Source organism: Diplotaxodon limnothrissa, linkage group LG11, assembly GCF_057381915.1.
Source record: "Diplotaxodon limnothrissa isolate DT_005_m linkage group LG11, D_limnothrissa_male_GT1.1, whole genome shotgun sequence".
Taxonomy (NCBI): domain Eukaryota; kingdom Metazoa; phylum Chordata; class Actinopteri; order Cichliformes; family Cichlidae; genus Diplotaxodon; species Diplotaxodon limnothrissa.
The window spans coordinates 3354214-3368261 of record NC_140606.1 but is presented as its reverse complement, the minus strand read 5'-3'; the positions used below and the strand labels follow the sequence as shown (position 1 = coordinate 3368261).

General features: G+C 40.7%; 1 protein-coding gene across 1 annotated transcript; it reads left to right on the top strand.

Annotated features, from left to right (window-relative positions):
• The first annotated feature begins 1112 nt into the window (after positions 1-1112).
• LOC146622211 (dysbindin-A-like) lies at positions 1113-13464 on the top strand. Its single transcript, XM_085366110.1, has 10 exons — positions 1113-1231; positions 2032-2085; positions 3010-3060; positions 3185-3245; positions 5557-5689; positions 6240-6372; positions 6706-6728; positions 6841-6987; positions 9574-9699; positions 10895-13464. The coding sequence occupies exons 1-10, from the start codon at positions 1176-1178 to the stop codon at positions 11161-11163; spliced, it is 1053 nt and encodes a 350-aa protein (XP_085222236.1). The 5' UTR covers positions 1113-1175; the 3' UTR covers positions 11164-13464.
• The last annotated feature ends 584 nt before the right edge of the window (positions 13465-14048 follow it).

The following is a 14048-nucleotide window of genomic DNA, read 5'->3' as shown; positions in this document are numbered from 1 at the left end:
CCTATGATCAAACTGCCATAGGCGGAATCTGGACTCAGTGCTGACAGACTGTTCCTCTCAATGTTCATGTCCCAGAACATGTTACTGACACCAGCACAGACAAGTCGAGCTCACAAGTATTAGAACTGCTCATTCGGAAAATCATCGGCTGCAGGATTAGTGAAGCTGAAGCAAACGCTGAGATTACAGCTGTAACAGTATCCTGATGCATAGAAAGTGGTTGATTAATAAAATAAACATTTAAATACATAAGCTGTTCAAATTGTTATACTCCGGCCCAGTTTGAGGGTTTTCCTGCTTTCTTCTTGTCATAGAGTCAATTTTATAATCTTTTCTCTTTCTCAGCTGGATGGTTCTCTATGACTCGACCTATAGGCAGTTTCCCTTTTCTGGGTTTGCAAGCACCTGTTTTATATTACGTCATCAATCTTGGCTTCATGGTTACAAAAAGCTGGGACCCACTTTGTTATGTTAACCCAGGGTTTTCCCTGCATGTTTGCATGAAAGGGCTGGTGTGACAACATCTGACCAATCTAAAAGAGCATCTCACAGTTCATAACACTTTTCTTTCACAGAAAAGGATTCCTCTGCGTGTCACCTGTAAAGAAAATAAAAGAAATATACCAGTAAAACACCACAGGATTGTAAAAAGGACAAGAGGTGAATCGTTCATCTGGTGATTTAGCACACAGAGCAGCAAAATAAACACTTTAATACCAGGTAATTATCTTGTCACTGAGCTGCTGTTTACTTTTAAGGTGATGGAAAGCTAAACTGTCCCACAGGCTGATAAAGGAAATGTGGAAATCACTTTAATGTGTCACAGATCAAAGTGAAATAATGTGACTGACTGAACTGATGCTCTGTGTCCTGTGTTGTAGCTGCTTTTTCACCACAGAAAAAAGACAAGACAGCAACTCAGTCCAATGAAAGCTGAACTCGACTTATCGACATAAGACCTCAAGAAGTGAAAATGACGAGACCATGTTCAGTCGTTTGTTCGATATGATTTATTTGATTTATTTTGAGCACATTTTGTCCACACTCCATAACAGTGGGTGGCAGTAATGCACCGTTCTGCTGTTTGCAGCCGCTAATAAACGTCAACAAGACGAGAGCGAGCGGTGGCTGCAGCTAGCTGTCAGGACCGAAATCGCGCGTGTCCGAGAGGAATCATGTTTGAAAACTTCAGAGAAAAGCTTCACATCGTCCAGCAGGATTTCACAACGGGGTTGGTCCGCTGTTTTCTGCACTAGTGAACTTTGGGTAACGTTAGCTGAGTTCGTGCATTAGGTCTTGTCAGCGTGTAGCATAGCAGGTAACGATAGCTAATGAAAAAACAACTGCAGTGTGTGCTACAGAGAGCAGCGGTTACTGAACCAACCAACCAACCAGTTCTTATTCTGCTTTTGTGCTGGCTGAATGCGTCAGCATACCCAGTACTAATTTCCATTTGTTAGCGTGCCAACTGGTGCGATCCCAGCTGTTTACGTTACTGCTGTCAGCTGATAGTCATGTGATGACCCCCCTCCCACAAACAAACTTTTGGAGTGCAGCTGTTTTGTGTGTTTGAGGGAGAGTGTGTGTAATCGGGCTCTATTCTAAGAAGCAGGTTCAGCTAATAACGCGTTTGTTATCTCTGAGAGGAGGGAAACTCTGTTTGTGTTCATCAAATAGAGTTAGCGTTAACTCTGAGTCAGTTACCAAGGTTACCTTAGTTTGTTACTTTGTGTTCTTGACTTAAATGCGTTTTTGTAACAATGTGGTCATGGAGATGCTGTCAATATTTGAATGAATATGAGTCTCACACTAAACTGAAAATAATGCAGCCTGCAGACAGCGTGTGTTCATGTTAACTTTAATGGATGAATATTAAACTTTTTGAAATGTTCAGAAAGTTAGAGACCGAGCCTCGACATATTTTGCACTAAAAATCACCTGAATCAGTCTCAGTGGGTTGACCCAAAAATCTGATCCGCTCTAAGAGGATCTCGGCTAAGCTGACTTTTTCCTTTTCTTGTCTCCCCACAGCTTCAAGACACTTGGAGACAAATCAAGAAATACCAAAATGAAGAGGAGACCCAGGTGAGAGCTGGGTCTAAAAAAAAAGTTTAAATAAATAAATAAATAAATAAATATATGTGTGTATATATATATATATATATATATATATATGCCGCAAATTTAAGCGGCATGATTCATCATTTAGTGAGTTCATTAGTTCGACGTTTTCCATTAAACAGTTCTCAAACTGAAATTAATATCTGAGTGTTTCTTAGTTTTAGTCTAGTGGGTTAGTCTATGTTTTTTTTCCTCATTTAGTCAATTAAGAAATTAGTCACCAGGAACATCCATAGTTTGAATCTCGGGGTGACCTAAAGGTCAGAGGTCAAGATTTCTGAAAATCTTGTGAATGTGATACTGAGAATTGATAGCATACATGCATTTACTAAAAATCTTGGAGGAGATCAAATCTCAGTGACCTCGACCTCCAGGTAAAGGCCAGAAAACAACTTCCCTGAAATGTTGAAGTTGATACCACAGGTGTGTCTGCTGGGAGGCTGAGAGGTAGTCGTGGCAGGTGCCAGTGTTTTTATATCACTGAATTCTTCAAAAAAACAAAACAAATAAACTGTTCAAAACTACTGACCCTGTGTGAGAAAGTATTTGCTGCCTCCTGTTAAATCATTAAGTAACGGTGACCAGCCACGTTCTTGTGGAAGGCTGAGTTTCACCAGCCAACCAGCAGGTTTGATTCAGAACCTGTTTTGCTGTCGGGTAACAGTACTAACCACTTCATCACTGTGCTGCTTATCCTATGCCTGAAAAAGGCTTAAGATTCCTCAGGAAACTCAACTTAGTGTCTGGATATAATGCAATAAATGCAGTGTTGTTTCATTGGAGTATAAGGATTAGCAGAAATGGCTAGCCATAACAAGCTGACCATGTAAGTAAGCAGCTTCATTTGTGACAGACAAACATTGTGTGATCCGTCTGTCTGTTGTCCAGGTTTGAAGAGCATGTTCCTCATTTCAGTGCTGGCCTGGAAGTCCTGAACAGGTGTCCTCACACACACACACACACACACACACACACACACACACACACACACACACACACATTGAGTGTATTAGGAAGTTTGATATAAAAGTTGTGTTTATGCTGTTAAAATGATTATTTGTAGGTATGAGGAGAGTTGGTTTCTGCTGCATAAAAGAACGAAGGACTGTGCTCAGGCTGCAGAGGTACGAGCTATTTCTCTGTTTTTGCCTTGTTAGAAATCTACTTTCACGTCTCGCGGCATCGTTCGTTTACCTAAATTTAAGAGGTAGAAGAACTAAAAAACCTCTTTTAAAATTATTATTGTGTAAGTAAAACAGTAGGACTGAATGAGGGTATGATACCTCTTTTCTTTTTTCCACTGTTTGTCTGGGGTTGCTTGAATATCAGTTGTATAGAGTTTGCGACTGTCACATTAATGCAAAGCTGGGTCGTTTTAATATTCATTAGTGACTGAAGAAAAGTTATAGTGTCCGTCTCCTGAATCCAAACTGGAGCCAAAACAGGAGAAATCTGCTCTCTCTCTAGTCCCTGTCAGGACTCTTGCTGCAGCATTTTGGATCAGCTGAAGGCTTTTCAGTGAGTTTTTTGGACATCCTGATAATAATGAATTACAGTCGTCCAGCCTGGAAGTAATAAATGCATGAACTAGTTTTTCAGCGTCACTCTGAGACAGGATATTTCTAATTTTAGAGATGTTGCGCAAATGGAAGAACGCAGTCTTACATATTTGTTTAATATGTGCGTTGAAGGACATGTCCTGGTCAAAAATGACTCCAAGGTTCCTCACAGCGTTACTGGAGGCCAAGGTAATGCCACCCAGAGTAAGAATCTGCTTAGATACCATATTTCTAAGCTTTTCAGGGCCGAGTACAATAACCTCAGTTTGATCTGAATTAAGAAGCAGAAAGTTAGCGGCCATCCAGGTCTTTATGTCTTTAAGACATTCCTGCAGTTTAACTCATTGTGTGATCTGCAGATGATCTGTTAGGTACGTAAGACTGGAGCTCTGCTTCCTGGTCCCAACTCTGGATCGTCACTTTTTGGGGCGTTTAATAAATGTGGCCAGATTTCTAGAAATGAGAGCTGTGCCATCCAAAGTGGGATGAATGCTGTCTCTTAACAAGACCAGGTTTCCTACACAAAGTTGCTTCCTCCTCATCGTCACCCAGCCAGGAGTCTTAGCTAATTATAGGCCAATCTCCAACCTTCCTTTATATCAAACATCCTTGAAAGAGTAGTTGTCAAACAGCTAACAGATCATCTGCAGAGGTTTATTTGAAGAGTTTCAGTCAGGTTTCAGAGCTCATCACAGCACAGAAACAGCTTTAGTGAAGGTTACAAATGATCTTCTTATGGCCTCTGACAGTGGACTCATCTCTGTGCTTGTCCTGCTAGACCTTAGTGCAGCGTTCGATACTGTCGACCATAATATCCTATTAGAGCGATTAGAACATGCTGTAGGTATTACAGGTACTGCGCTGCAGTGGTTTGTATCATATCTATCTAATAGACTCCAGTTTGTGCATGTAAATGGAGAGTCCTCTTCACACACTGAGCGTAATGTAGGGTTCAGTGCTAGGACCAGTTGGCCTATTATACATGCTTCCCTTAGGCAGTATCATTCAAAGGTGTTGCATTACAATTTAATTGGTGTGCAGATGACACTCAGCTCTATCTGTCCATGAAGCCAGATGATGCACATGAATTAGTTAAACTGCAGGAATGTCTTAGAGATGTAGAGACCTGCACTTTTGCTTCTAAATGCACATGTGATTGAGGTTACTAAAAATCTGAGAAACATGTCCAACCAAATACGGACACCAGATGGCTTTTCTTTGGTCTCTAGTCTGTTGAAATTTCCAACTGTGAACTCTTAAAACCAGGCTTCTGTTCTTCTTATCATTTTCATCTTTCATTACATTCTCATTCATCATATTAATCAGACTTATAGTTTTAGCTCTTTATTGTTATTGTACAGTAACACTGGTGAAAGTCGAAACTAGTTCATGCATTTATTACTTCCAGGCTGGACGACTGTAATTCATTATTATCAGGAAGTCCTAAAAACTCCCTGAAAGCCTTCAGCTGATCCAAAATGCTGCAGCAAGAGTCCTGACAGGGACTAGAAAGAGAGAGCAGATTTCTCCTGTTCTGGCTTCCTGTTAAATCCAGAATCAGTTCGTAGGCTCTTTAAAAGTAGAACGGCATAAATAAATGTTTATGTTTGTATTTCTTTATAATTTTTTTTAAGCTCAGCACTTCACAGATACAGTGATTTCTAGCAATTCATAGATTACAACTAAGGAAGTGGCTGCAGGACAACACAGTGACTTCAACCTGAAAAATAAAAACAACGACTCTGAATCAGCTCTGCTTATATTCAGTTAGTTAACAGTTAGACAGCCTGTGGTTTTGTGCCGGTGGCGATCACAGACGACCTAACAGTTCCTACTGCCTCTGGTCTGCTCACGGTCACACCTCTGTTTGTTTCAGGCACTGGATGGTGACATAGTGATGCTCTCAGCACACTGGGAGAGAAAAATGACGTCACTAACACAACTGCATGAACAACTGCAAAGCTTGCCAGCCTTTATCAGCGATCTTGATGCCATCACTGCTAACATAGGTTTGTGTTCATTTCTGTGGTCAGATGACAGTCAGCGGGTCAGATGATGATATGATGTCAGCCGCCTCAGCGTTTAGAGCTTCTACTTTAAGGATTGAACACAAAACCTCAAGTTTCCATGTTGAGTAATGCTTTACACCGAGGTCTGACAGCTATGCTACGAAGCTTAGTCAAGTGTTGATACAAAAGAATAAGATAAACCTTTATTAGTCCACGTGTGGGAAATTTGTTAGATTGTTAACCTGACTTAAGCAATGAGAGAAACTTAGTAAAGGGATGATAACAATACGTTAAATGTAGTCTTATTAACAGAGATTGTATTAAAAAGCAACTTGTATGTGAGCACCTTAGTATATCAGTAATTCCAAGGACATGCAGTTTATGGCTTCACATTTTCCAGCAGCTCTTCCTGCACTGCTCATATTAAAGTGACCGAAACAATCTGGCCAACAAAGACAACAGAATTTGACTTTTTACACATGGGCAGTGTTTTTGACAAAATGGAACAAAGATGCAGGTTTTTGTGGTGTTTATGTGCGATTGTTTCCAGCTCATTTGGAAGGCGACTTTGAGGAAATGGAGAGCAGACTGGTTTACCTGGAGGTACTGTGTTTGCAGTGTGAGCAGCAGACAGCCAAACAGCAACATATCAACCAATCAGAAAACTACAAGAAAAAAAAAAGGTATGACAGTTTATTTTTCCTTCTTAATGAAAAACCTTTATATGTGAGATATTAAAATCAAACTGATTTAAAAAGTGATAAAATGATCTTTATGTAATTATAAACATCAAAAACAGACCATTTATATAGAAATAGGCAGGCATCAGTGAAATGTATTGTCTTAGATTTATGGCTGTCATTTTTGAGTGTCTTTGTGACTCCTGTCAGTTTGATTACACTAATTACATTCAAAGTGAAAAAGCAGAAGTGTCACCACATTATTTAAACGGTCAGAGAAACAGAATGACCTTAAATGTTTATGTGATTAATGAAAATCTTCCTTTCTGTAAATAGGAGGGAGTTGGAATTACTCGAAGGTGAGTTTCTGCGTGTTCATCCTCCAGTTTCTTACATGTTATTCTCAACAATGGTAAACCTGGTACAATACCAGCAGATGTTGTTTAAGCTGCGTTTCTTCCTGTTTTGTAGAGGAGTTGGGTTCTGAGCATGCTCAGAAAGTAGCAGAGCTGGAGCTGGTCATGCAGCAAAAACTGAGAGAGCGACAGAAAGTCTACGAAGAAGCCTTTAACCAAGATGTGGAAAAATACCTGTCCACTGGATACCTGCAGAACAGAGGTAAGACAAATGAAAGATTGTTAACACTACTTTGTCTAACTATATGAAAATGTATAAATAATGAAATGACAAATAGCCTTTAACACCCAAACAAAGACATCTGCTAAGAAAATGACTAATGGTGAATAACTTCAGGATAATAAAAAACAATCCATATCTTCCTCCAAATGGGCTTTTTTCATCGGCTCCGTCTCTTCATATATAAGATGGAGCACAGCTTATCTTAATGACCTTGTAGTACCATATCACCCTATTAGAGCACTTCGCTCTCGCTCTGCAGGCCTACTTGTTGTTCCTAGAGTATTTAAAAGTAGAATGGGAGGCAGAGCCTTCAGTTTTCAGGCCCCTCTTCTGTGGAACCAGCTTCCAGTTTGGATTCAGGAGACAGACACTATCTCTACTTTCAAGATTAGGCTTCAAACTTTCCTTTTTGCTAAAGCATATAGTTAGGGCTGGACCAGGTGACCCTGAATCCTCCCTTAGTTATGCTGCAATAGACGTAGGCTGCTGGGGGATTCCCATGATGCACTGGGTGTTGCTTCTTCACTCACTGTGTATTTATACACCACTCTGCATTTAGTCATTATTGTTATTCTCTCTTCCACGGTGTCTTTGTCCTCTCTTCCTGCCATCAGCCCAAACAGTTCTGCTAGAGGTTGTTTTTACCTTGCAATACAAAGTGCCATGAGGCGAGTGCTGCTGTAATTTGGTGCAAAATAAATTGAATTGAACTGTATCAGCCAGGACTAGTTGGGGGTTAGGAGAGGAAGACCACTGTACCACAGTACCTTTAATACCTGCAGCTGCACTGAGGTCTAGCAGGACAAGCACAGAGATGAGTCCACTGTCAGAGGCCATAAGAAGATCATTTGTAACCTTCACTAAAGCTGTTTCTGTGCTGTGATGAGCTCTGAAACCTGACTGAAACTCTTCAATAAGCCTCTGCAGATGATCTGTTAGCTGGTTTACAGAGATAAAAGGAAGGTTGGAGCTTATCCTAAGACAGCTGAGTCAAGTGATGGCTTTTCAAGCAATGGTTATTTACTGCTAATTTGAAGGCCTGGGGTATGTAGCCCATTAAAAGAGCCCACATACAGCCTCTTTTACATTTTTAGAAGTCATGTGAGTAGGGCTGCCACGATTAGTTGACTATCAAAATCGTCGACCACTAATTTAATAGTCGACGCGTCGTTTGAAGCTTTGTAAGATCCCAAAAGACGCAGGAATAAGTAGCAGGATTTAAGAGTGTAATAACGGACCGAGACAGAAGCACTGCATGTACAAGGATGCCAGCTGCCGTTAAACCCCGAAGAAGAAGCAGCTGTGTCCGGTGTCGTAGCTGTGTCCAAATTCAGGAACCGCATCCTACTGTGCCCACTTTTGTAGGCCGAAGACTCCGACAAATGCATAGCCCAGCTCAGTTTCCAACAATGGCGGCAGCTAGTTAGTTTTAACTTTACTCTTATTATTCTTTCTGGGTCACAAAATAAACGTTTAACATATTATCAGGTAAGAATGTAGCTGTGTAAACCTCAAATATCGGCTCAGTTTATCAAGACGCCGCATATTTTCAAAAGCGCTCCGACGTTTTCGGAGACGTCTGTTACCCACTAGCTCGATAGCGAGCCGGGGGCTAGGCTAACTAGAGCCGTGAGAACACCGGACTCCCGGCAAATCGTTTTCAAACCCACCGCCGTCTTTCGCTGCTCAGGTTAAACATGATATATGAGTCACTTAGATAACTTAAAAATGTTATTTGTAATATGTAATGTTATATTTTTTTTAGTATTTTATTTGTTCCTGAGTAAATCGGTCTGGCTGAGATTAAAGTTTTCACACAGCTGAATAAACGTCAAGCAGACAGCTGATTATCAGAAGTGTGAGATGCTCGAGAGTTTACTCTGGTGTCCTGTTATATCTTAGATAGCAAGGAGTTTATTGAACTTCACCGAGACAATCTGCAAATTTCATTAAAATTGAATAAACTATCATCTTGTCTTTATTTTTAGTTAGCACCTTAAACACTTAAAACTGTAAGCTAATGATAGTTATATAAGAGCAGATGCTGCTGGTGCAAGAAGCTGAACGCTGTACGTCCAATGGATGATGATCTGACTAGTCAACTATCAAAACAATCGTTTGTGGCAGCCCTACATTTGAGTCTAATGATAGATTAAATGCAAAGGCTGTCATTTTCAGCAACTGCATGGATGTTAAAATCACCCACTCTAATTATTTTACCTGAACTGAGTACTAAAAAAAAAGTCTGAGACAACCGAGAATTAAAATAAGGGCGAGGTGAGGGGATCAGTCCCGTGTTTGCAGTGGTGATTGAGAGGTTGCAGGGGCATCCATATTGTGTTCTGGCAGACAACACTGTGATCTGTAGTGAGTCTGGAGAGGTGGATGCATGTTCTGGAGAAACGAGGAGTGAAAGTAGGTGTAAAGACAGAACGTGTGTGAAATATACACCCTGTTGATTGAAACGATGCACTGTTTGCCACATGTAGTATGTATCAGTAACTGTAGAGTTCGTATATTAAGTTTAGCAAATTGCATAATTGGAGTGTACGTTTACTTTTGCAGAGCCAGCAGGTGCTGATGTTTGCTCTCTGGATCAGGTGACACTAACTAACACAGACCAAGAGGCTTTGGATGACTTCCTCAACTCCAGTGGAGATGAAGTCACTACTGAATCATCATTGACATCAGGTAATCTCAACTCAAGACATGTTGTCATAGAGTACAAAGCAGAATTATTTATCCTGACAAAACAAAATCAGCTTGGTAAACTCATACAAACATGTCAAAACATCAGCATGTTTAATGTTCCAATACAATATTTCACACTTGTGGTCAGACGTGTACATGTAGTGATCGTGGACATGGCTGTCATGGTCATTTTGGACTTTTCATGATTTCTTTGAACTGTTCTTTTCCAATGGTCCATACAGGGGAAGTCAGTAAGTGCATAAGAACAAGCCAGGAAATTGATCCCAAACATCCATCTAAATGGTTTTATAATGAGTAAAAGAAGGTGAATATAAAGCATCTGGAATGACCTGAAGCATTTAGAAAATGCATAAAAGCTGTGTCTGTGATAGTAAACCAGCCAATTTAAATGAATGTTACCAACTCTGTCAAGAAGCGTGGTCAAATATCCTGCTTACATCATGCCAGAAGCTTGTTAATAGCAACATTGAGTAAAACTTGCTAAAGGACATTTAACCAAATATTGAAGGTGTATTAGTGCAGCTGTATGGATATGTACTAATGTCAGTACTAATATCCATCATTCTTTCAAGTAAGATGTATGCTGTACAATCATTCCACCCTAAAACAGAAAACAATCTAAGAGCTCTTTTTGAGGTTGACCCCTGCCCAGTGTTGCCAACTTAGCGACTTTGTTGCTATATTTAGCGGATTTTCAGACCCCCTTTGCGTCTTTTTTTCTAAAAAAGTGACTAGCGACAAATCTGGCGACTTTTGCTGGTGTTATTAGGAAGACTTATGACCACTTTTTGAGATGAGAGCACGTATCGCTCTTACTCTCCACAAGCACCGGGTGCTGCCGTGGCCACCTGACCCGTGCCAAAGCGCTCACAGGTGGCGGTCCCCACGCAGCAGTCACCTCCAGCTGCTGTCAGAGCAGGAGGTGCTGACCCCTACGCATCCAAACTGCAAATGAATCGCACATGACGAAGCCGCTGCACCCACCCTGACTGTAACGCAGTCAGTTCTTCTTTTACTTTTTGTGGATCACAAAGTTTAAAACTACTTAAAAACACACAACTCGTCTCTACAGAGGAGCTATAAATGATGGAAGCATTAAATATTACGGTCAGATGAGGACTGAAAATTAAGCTTGTCGGGTACTCTGTGAAATAAGGCTCGTCTTCTCTAATAGGTCCAGACCTTACACGTTGCTCTTCTGAATCTTCGAACCAAACCTCTCCCCCAAACGACCAGCTGTCCAACAAGGATGTATTCTGGCAGCCAGAAGAGGAACTGGCCAGTCAGGAGAGCGATGAGCCTCTGGTGCAGTCAGACGAAGAGGATATTCATCCAGATATGGCGCTGGTTGGTCTCCATGATGTTGGTACACTCAGAGGCTCTGACGACAGTGACAGTTCAGCAGACCTGTGCACTGGCACCTACGCCCTTGGAAAGGCCTGAATGTTGGACCTGTGGCTACTGCATTGATTTAGCAGGGCTTAGAGCTTTTTCTGGTCCTCAAAGATCTTCCAAATGTTAGCCTACAATGCTTTTTTTAAAGATATATTTTCTTTGTTTTTTCAAAATGTAAAGCTTTTGAAACAATGAATTGATTCTACTAACCACGTGTAGGCAGGTCAAAAATGTATTCGAACCAAAATCATTGTTGGTTTGTTTAAAAAAAACAAACAAACCCAATTTGATGACCTGAGCCTTTAACATTAGGGCGCTGTATGCAAAGTGTTTCACAATCATAAGTATTTATCACCTGTTATAAAAATATCAATCTGTCATAGCAGTGTTTTGCATGTTTATGTGAAATTTATGATCTTTTGTCAGTTTTGAAACCCGGCAAGCTGATGATGATAAATTCTTCTGACTCAGACAAATGTCTAATGGATGGTTTTCATATTGTAATGTTTTTGTTTTTAATGAATTACATTTGAGGATGATGTGGTTGCACGTTAATTTCCTCTCTTGCACGTTATTGTTTAGAATATTTGATTCCAGCAATATGTGGATGACAACCAAAATGTTCTGAAAAAAGTGCACTAGCTTGGGCCAAGGGACAGACAGGGGACAGTCTACACTGGGGGAAAAACACCGGTGGAAAAGCCCCAGAGACGAGCAGACCAGAACACTCGATAGTACCAACTGCTGCTGTACGAGCTGTCTGTATTTCTGTGCACGTGTTCTTGTTCTTTCAGTTTTTTCTATCAAAGGTTCCACTGTTGCATTTTAAGTCTGCTCGTGCGTTCCTGCACTGCTTATCTGTTATCTGTATTTTCTCAGCTGCAAATCAGGAAATCAGGGACAGGACGCCGTAATCTTGATCGATAAGCTTTGCTAGAAATATTCTTTCTGCAAAGAGAAACTCAGTGAGGCTCGAAGATTTGGAAGATTCAGAACAGGAGGTTATTTGCCTTTATTGGATTGACAGTAGAGTTAGACCAGGCACCTCTAGTAATGGGTCTATCCTTCAATACAAGAGTCACCTGCTCAACCCGGTGAATGAAAGCAGCGCTTTGATTAGACAGAGTCTGAAAATCCGTTTTAAGACGAGGATGAGATTGACCATTGGTCAGCTCCTAAACCATCGACAGCCAGCAAGGACAGAAATATGTATGTCTTGTGAATCTCAGTGACCTTTCCCAAGGAATGAGGCACGCTGCATGGCTGCCAGTATGCTGCAGCTCATTTAGCAGTTGCTTGTGTGCAGGTCATTAATTCTTATTTTGGACTTTCATCCCAGATGTTTCCTGGTCTAAATCCAATAGCAACAAAACTAAGAGCTATAGCGTATGTGGAGCCAAGATAGACAGCAAGACAACGTGCGCCACAAAGCTTTAGCTTGTCTTTATAGAGTGGCATGAACAGGCTGAATTGTACAAATTGACATGAATCTGATGCACTTCAGTGAATTAACCTTTGCAGTGATCAGAAACCTTGGATCATTTTTATTTCTTCAACATAAAAATGTTTTTCCACCCCTTTCATTGTTAGGACAAAATGATCTCAGAGCAGTGAAGGTAGAGCCAGCTGGTCTCCCATCAGTTTAATATCAGTCCATAGGTTCTTTCTTAATGTGCACGCGCAAACAACCAGGAAAAAGCTGCTGGCTTGTCATCTTCATTAGCTCAAGCTAACAGGACATGGATACACATCGGAAATGGAGACATTATGCAGCAGGATCCACGGAGACCAGAGCTATACGCAACGATAACTAACTGCAACCACAAGATGGCTGTAATCTCAAACAGGCAAGTAGCTTTATGGAGCAGTTTGAGGTGAAAGTGGATTGTTTTACGATTTCACTAGAAACACACTGCTCTCCTTGGTGTCCTGACAGAATGCCTCTGTGTAAAAACCCTCTTTTAATTTGAATAACTTACTAATAAGGAACTGAACTTCTATCCGGTTGTTCAGTCTGACGTCACTAGCCATGTCTGGGCCTAAACTCCGCTGCAGGTCCATATATCAAACGATCACTATGGCATTACTGAGAGTTGAAAAACTGTCTAAAGTCTTTCATCTTTAATAAAATGATCAGCGTTCTGCTCTACCAGGTGTAACAACTGAGTTTAACATCCAGGCATCCATGAAAACGGAATTTATGACATTTAACGGAGTTAGAAGTTAGCAGGGAGTTAGCTCGCTAGCTTCTATCTAAATACAATATAGCATGTCCTGACTGCGGGGCTTTGGAAACAAATTCAAACGTACAGCTCTGTTATCACTTCCAGCATAAATGAAGACAGAAAACTAAACAGCAGTGACGTTTGTAGGGTTACTGAAGTTTGGCTAGCTGGTATATAATGATGTGCTACGTGACCGCTAGCGACACAGCTATGTTAGCATAATATAAACAAGCTAACTTTTTTTCCACTGGATAAAAGTTAACGTGAGTGTTCTCGGTGGTCAGGAACAAATGTAATCGCATGGCAGGATGCTGTAAAAGGACCAAACTTCAGCCAGGAGAACAACTGAGATAATCCATCCACAATACCAGGTTAGTCATTCATATACTGCTGCATGGGCTGGGCTGTAGTTACATCCTAAGGTTTTAAAAACTGAGCTTAAATAAATGATTAGCGGTAATAAAGGGAGGTCAACAGTGATCACTGACTGTTTTAGGAGCTTTTTGAGATCAAATAGAAGAAAATACATAACATTAAACATGTTAACAACACAAAAGCCATATTAAACGCAGACTACTTTAGACCCGGAAGTAGGATTCGTCGCGTCATCACTGAACAACCGGATAGCACTGTGAGTTTATTATTGTTTATTATTTGTATTATTAGCTTGGATCTACTGGCACTGTTGTAATTATCAGGTGGGAATGT

Bases quoted from the DNA above. Each gene is read 5' to 3' on its own strand.
- LOC146622211 (XM_085366110.1), top strand. From the start codon at position 1,176: ATGTTTGAAAACTTCAGAGAAAAGCTTCACATCGTCCAGCAGGATTTC. The intron at 3,061-3,184 runs GTGTCCTCACAC...GATTATTTGTAG, and splicing joins GGCCTGGAAGTCCTGAACAG to GTATGAGGAGAGTTGGTTTC. The intron at 6,729-6,840 runs GTGAGTTTCTGC...CCTGTTTTGTAG, and splicing joins GGAGTTGGAATTACTCGAAG to AGGAGTTGGGTTCTGAGCAT.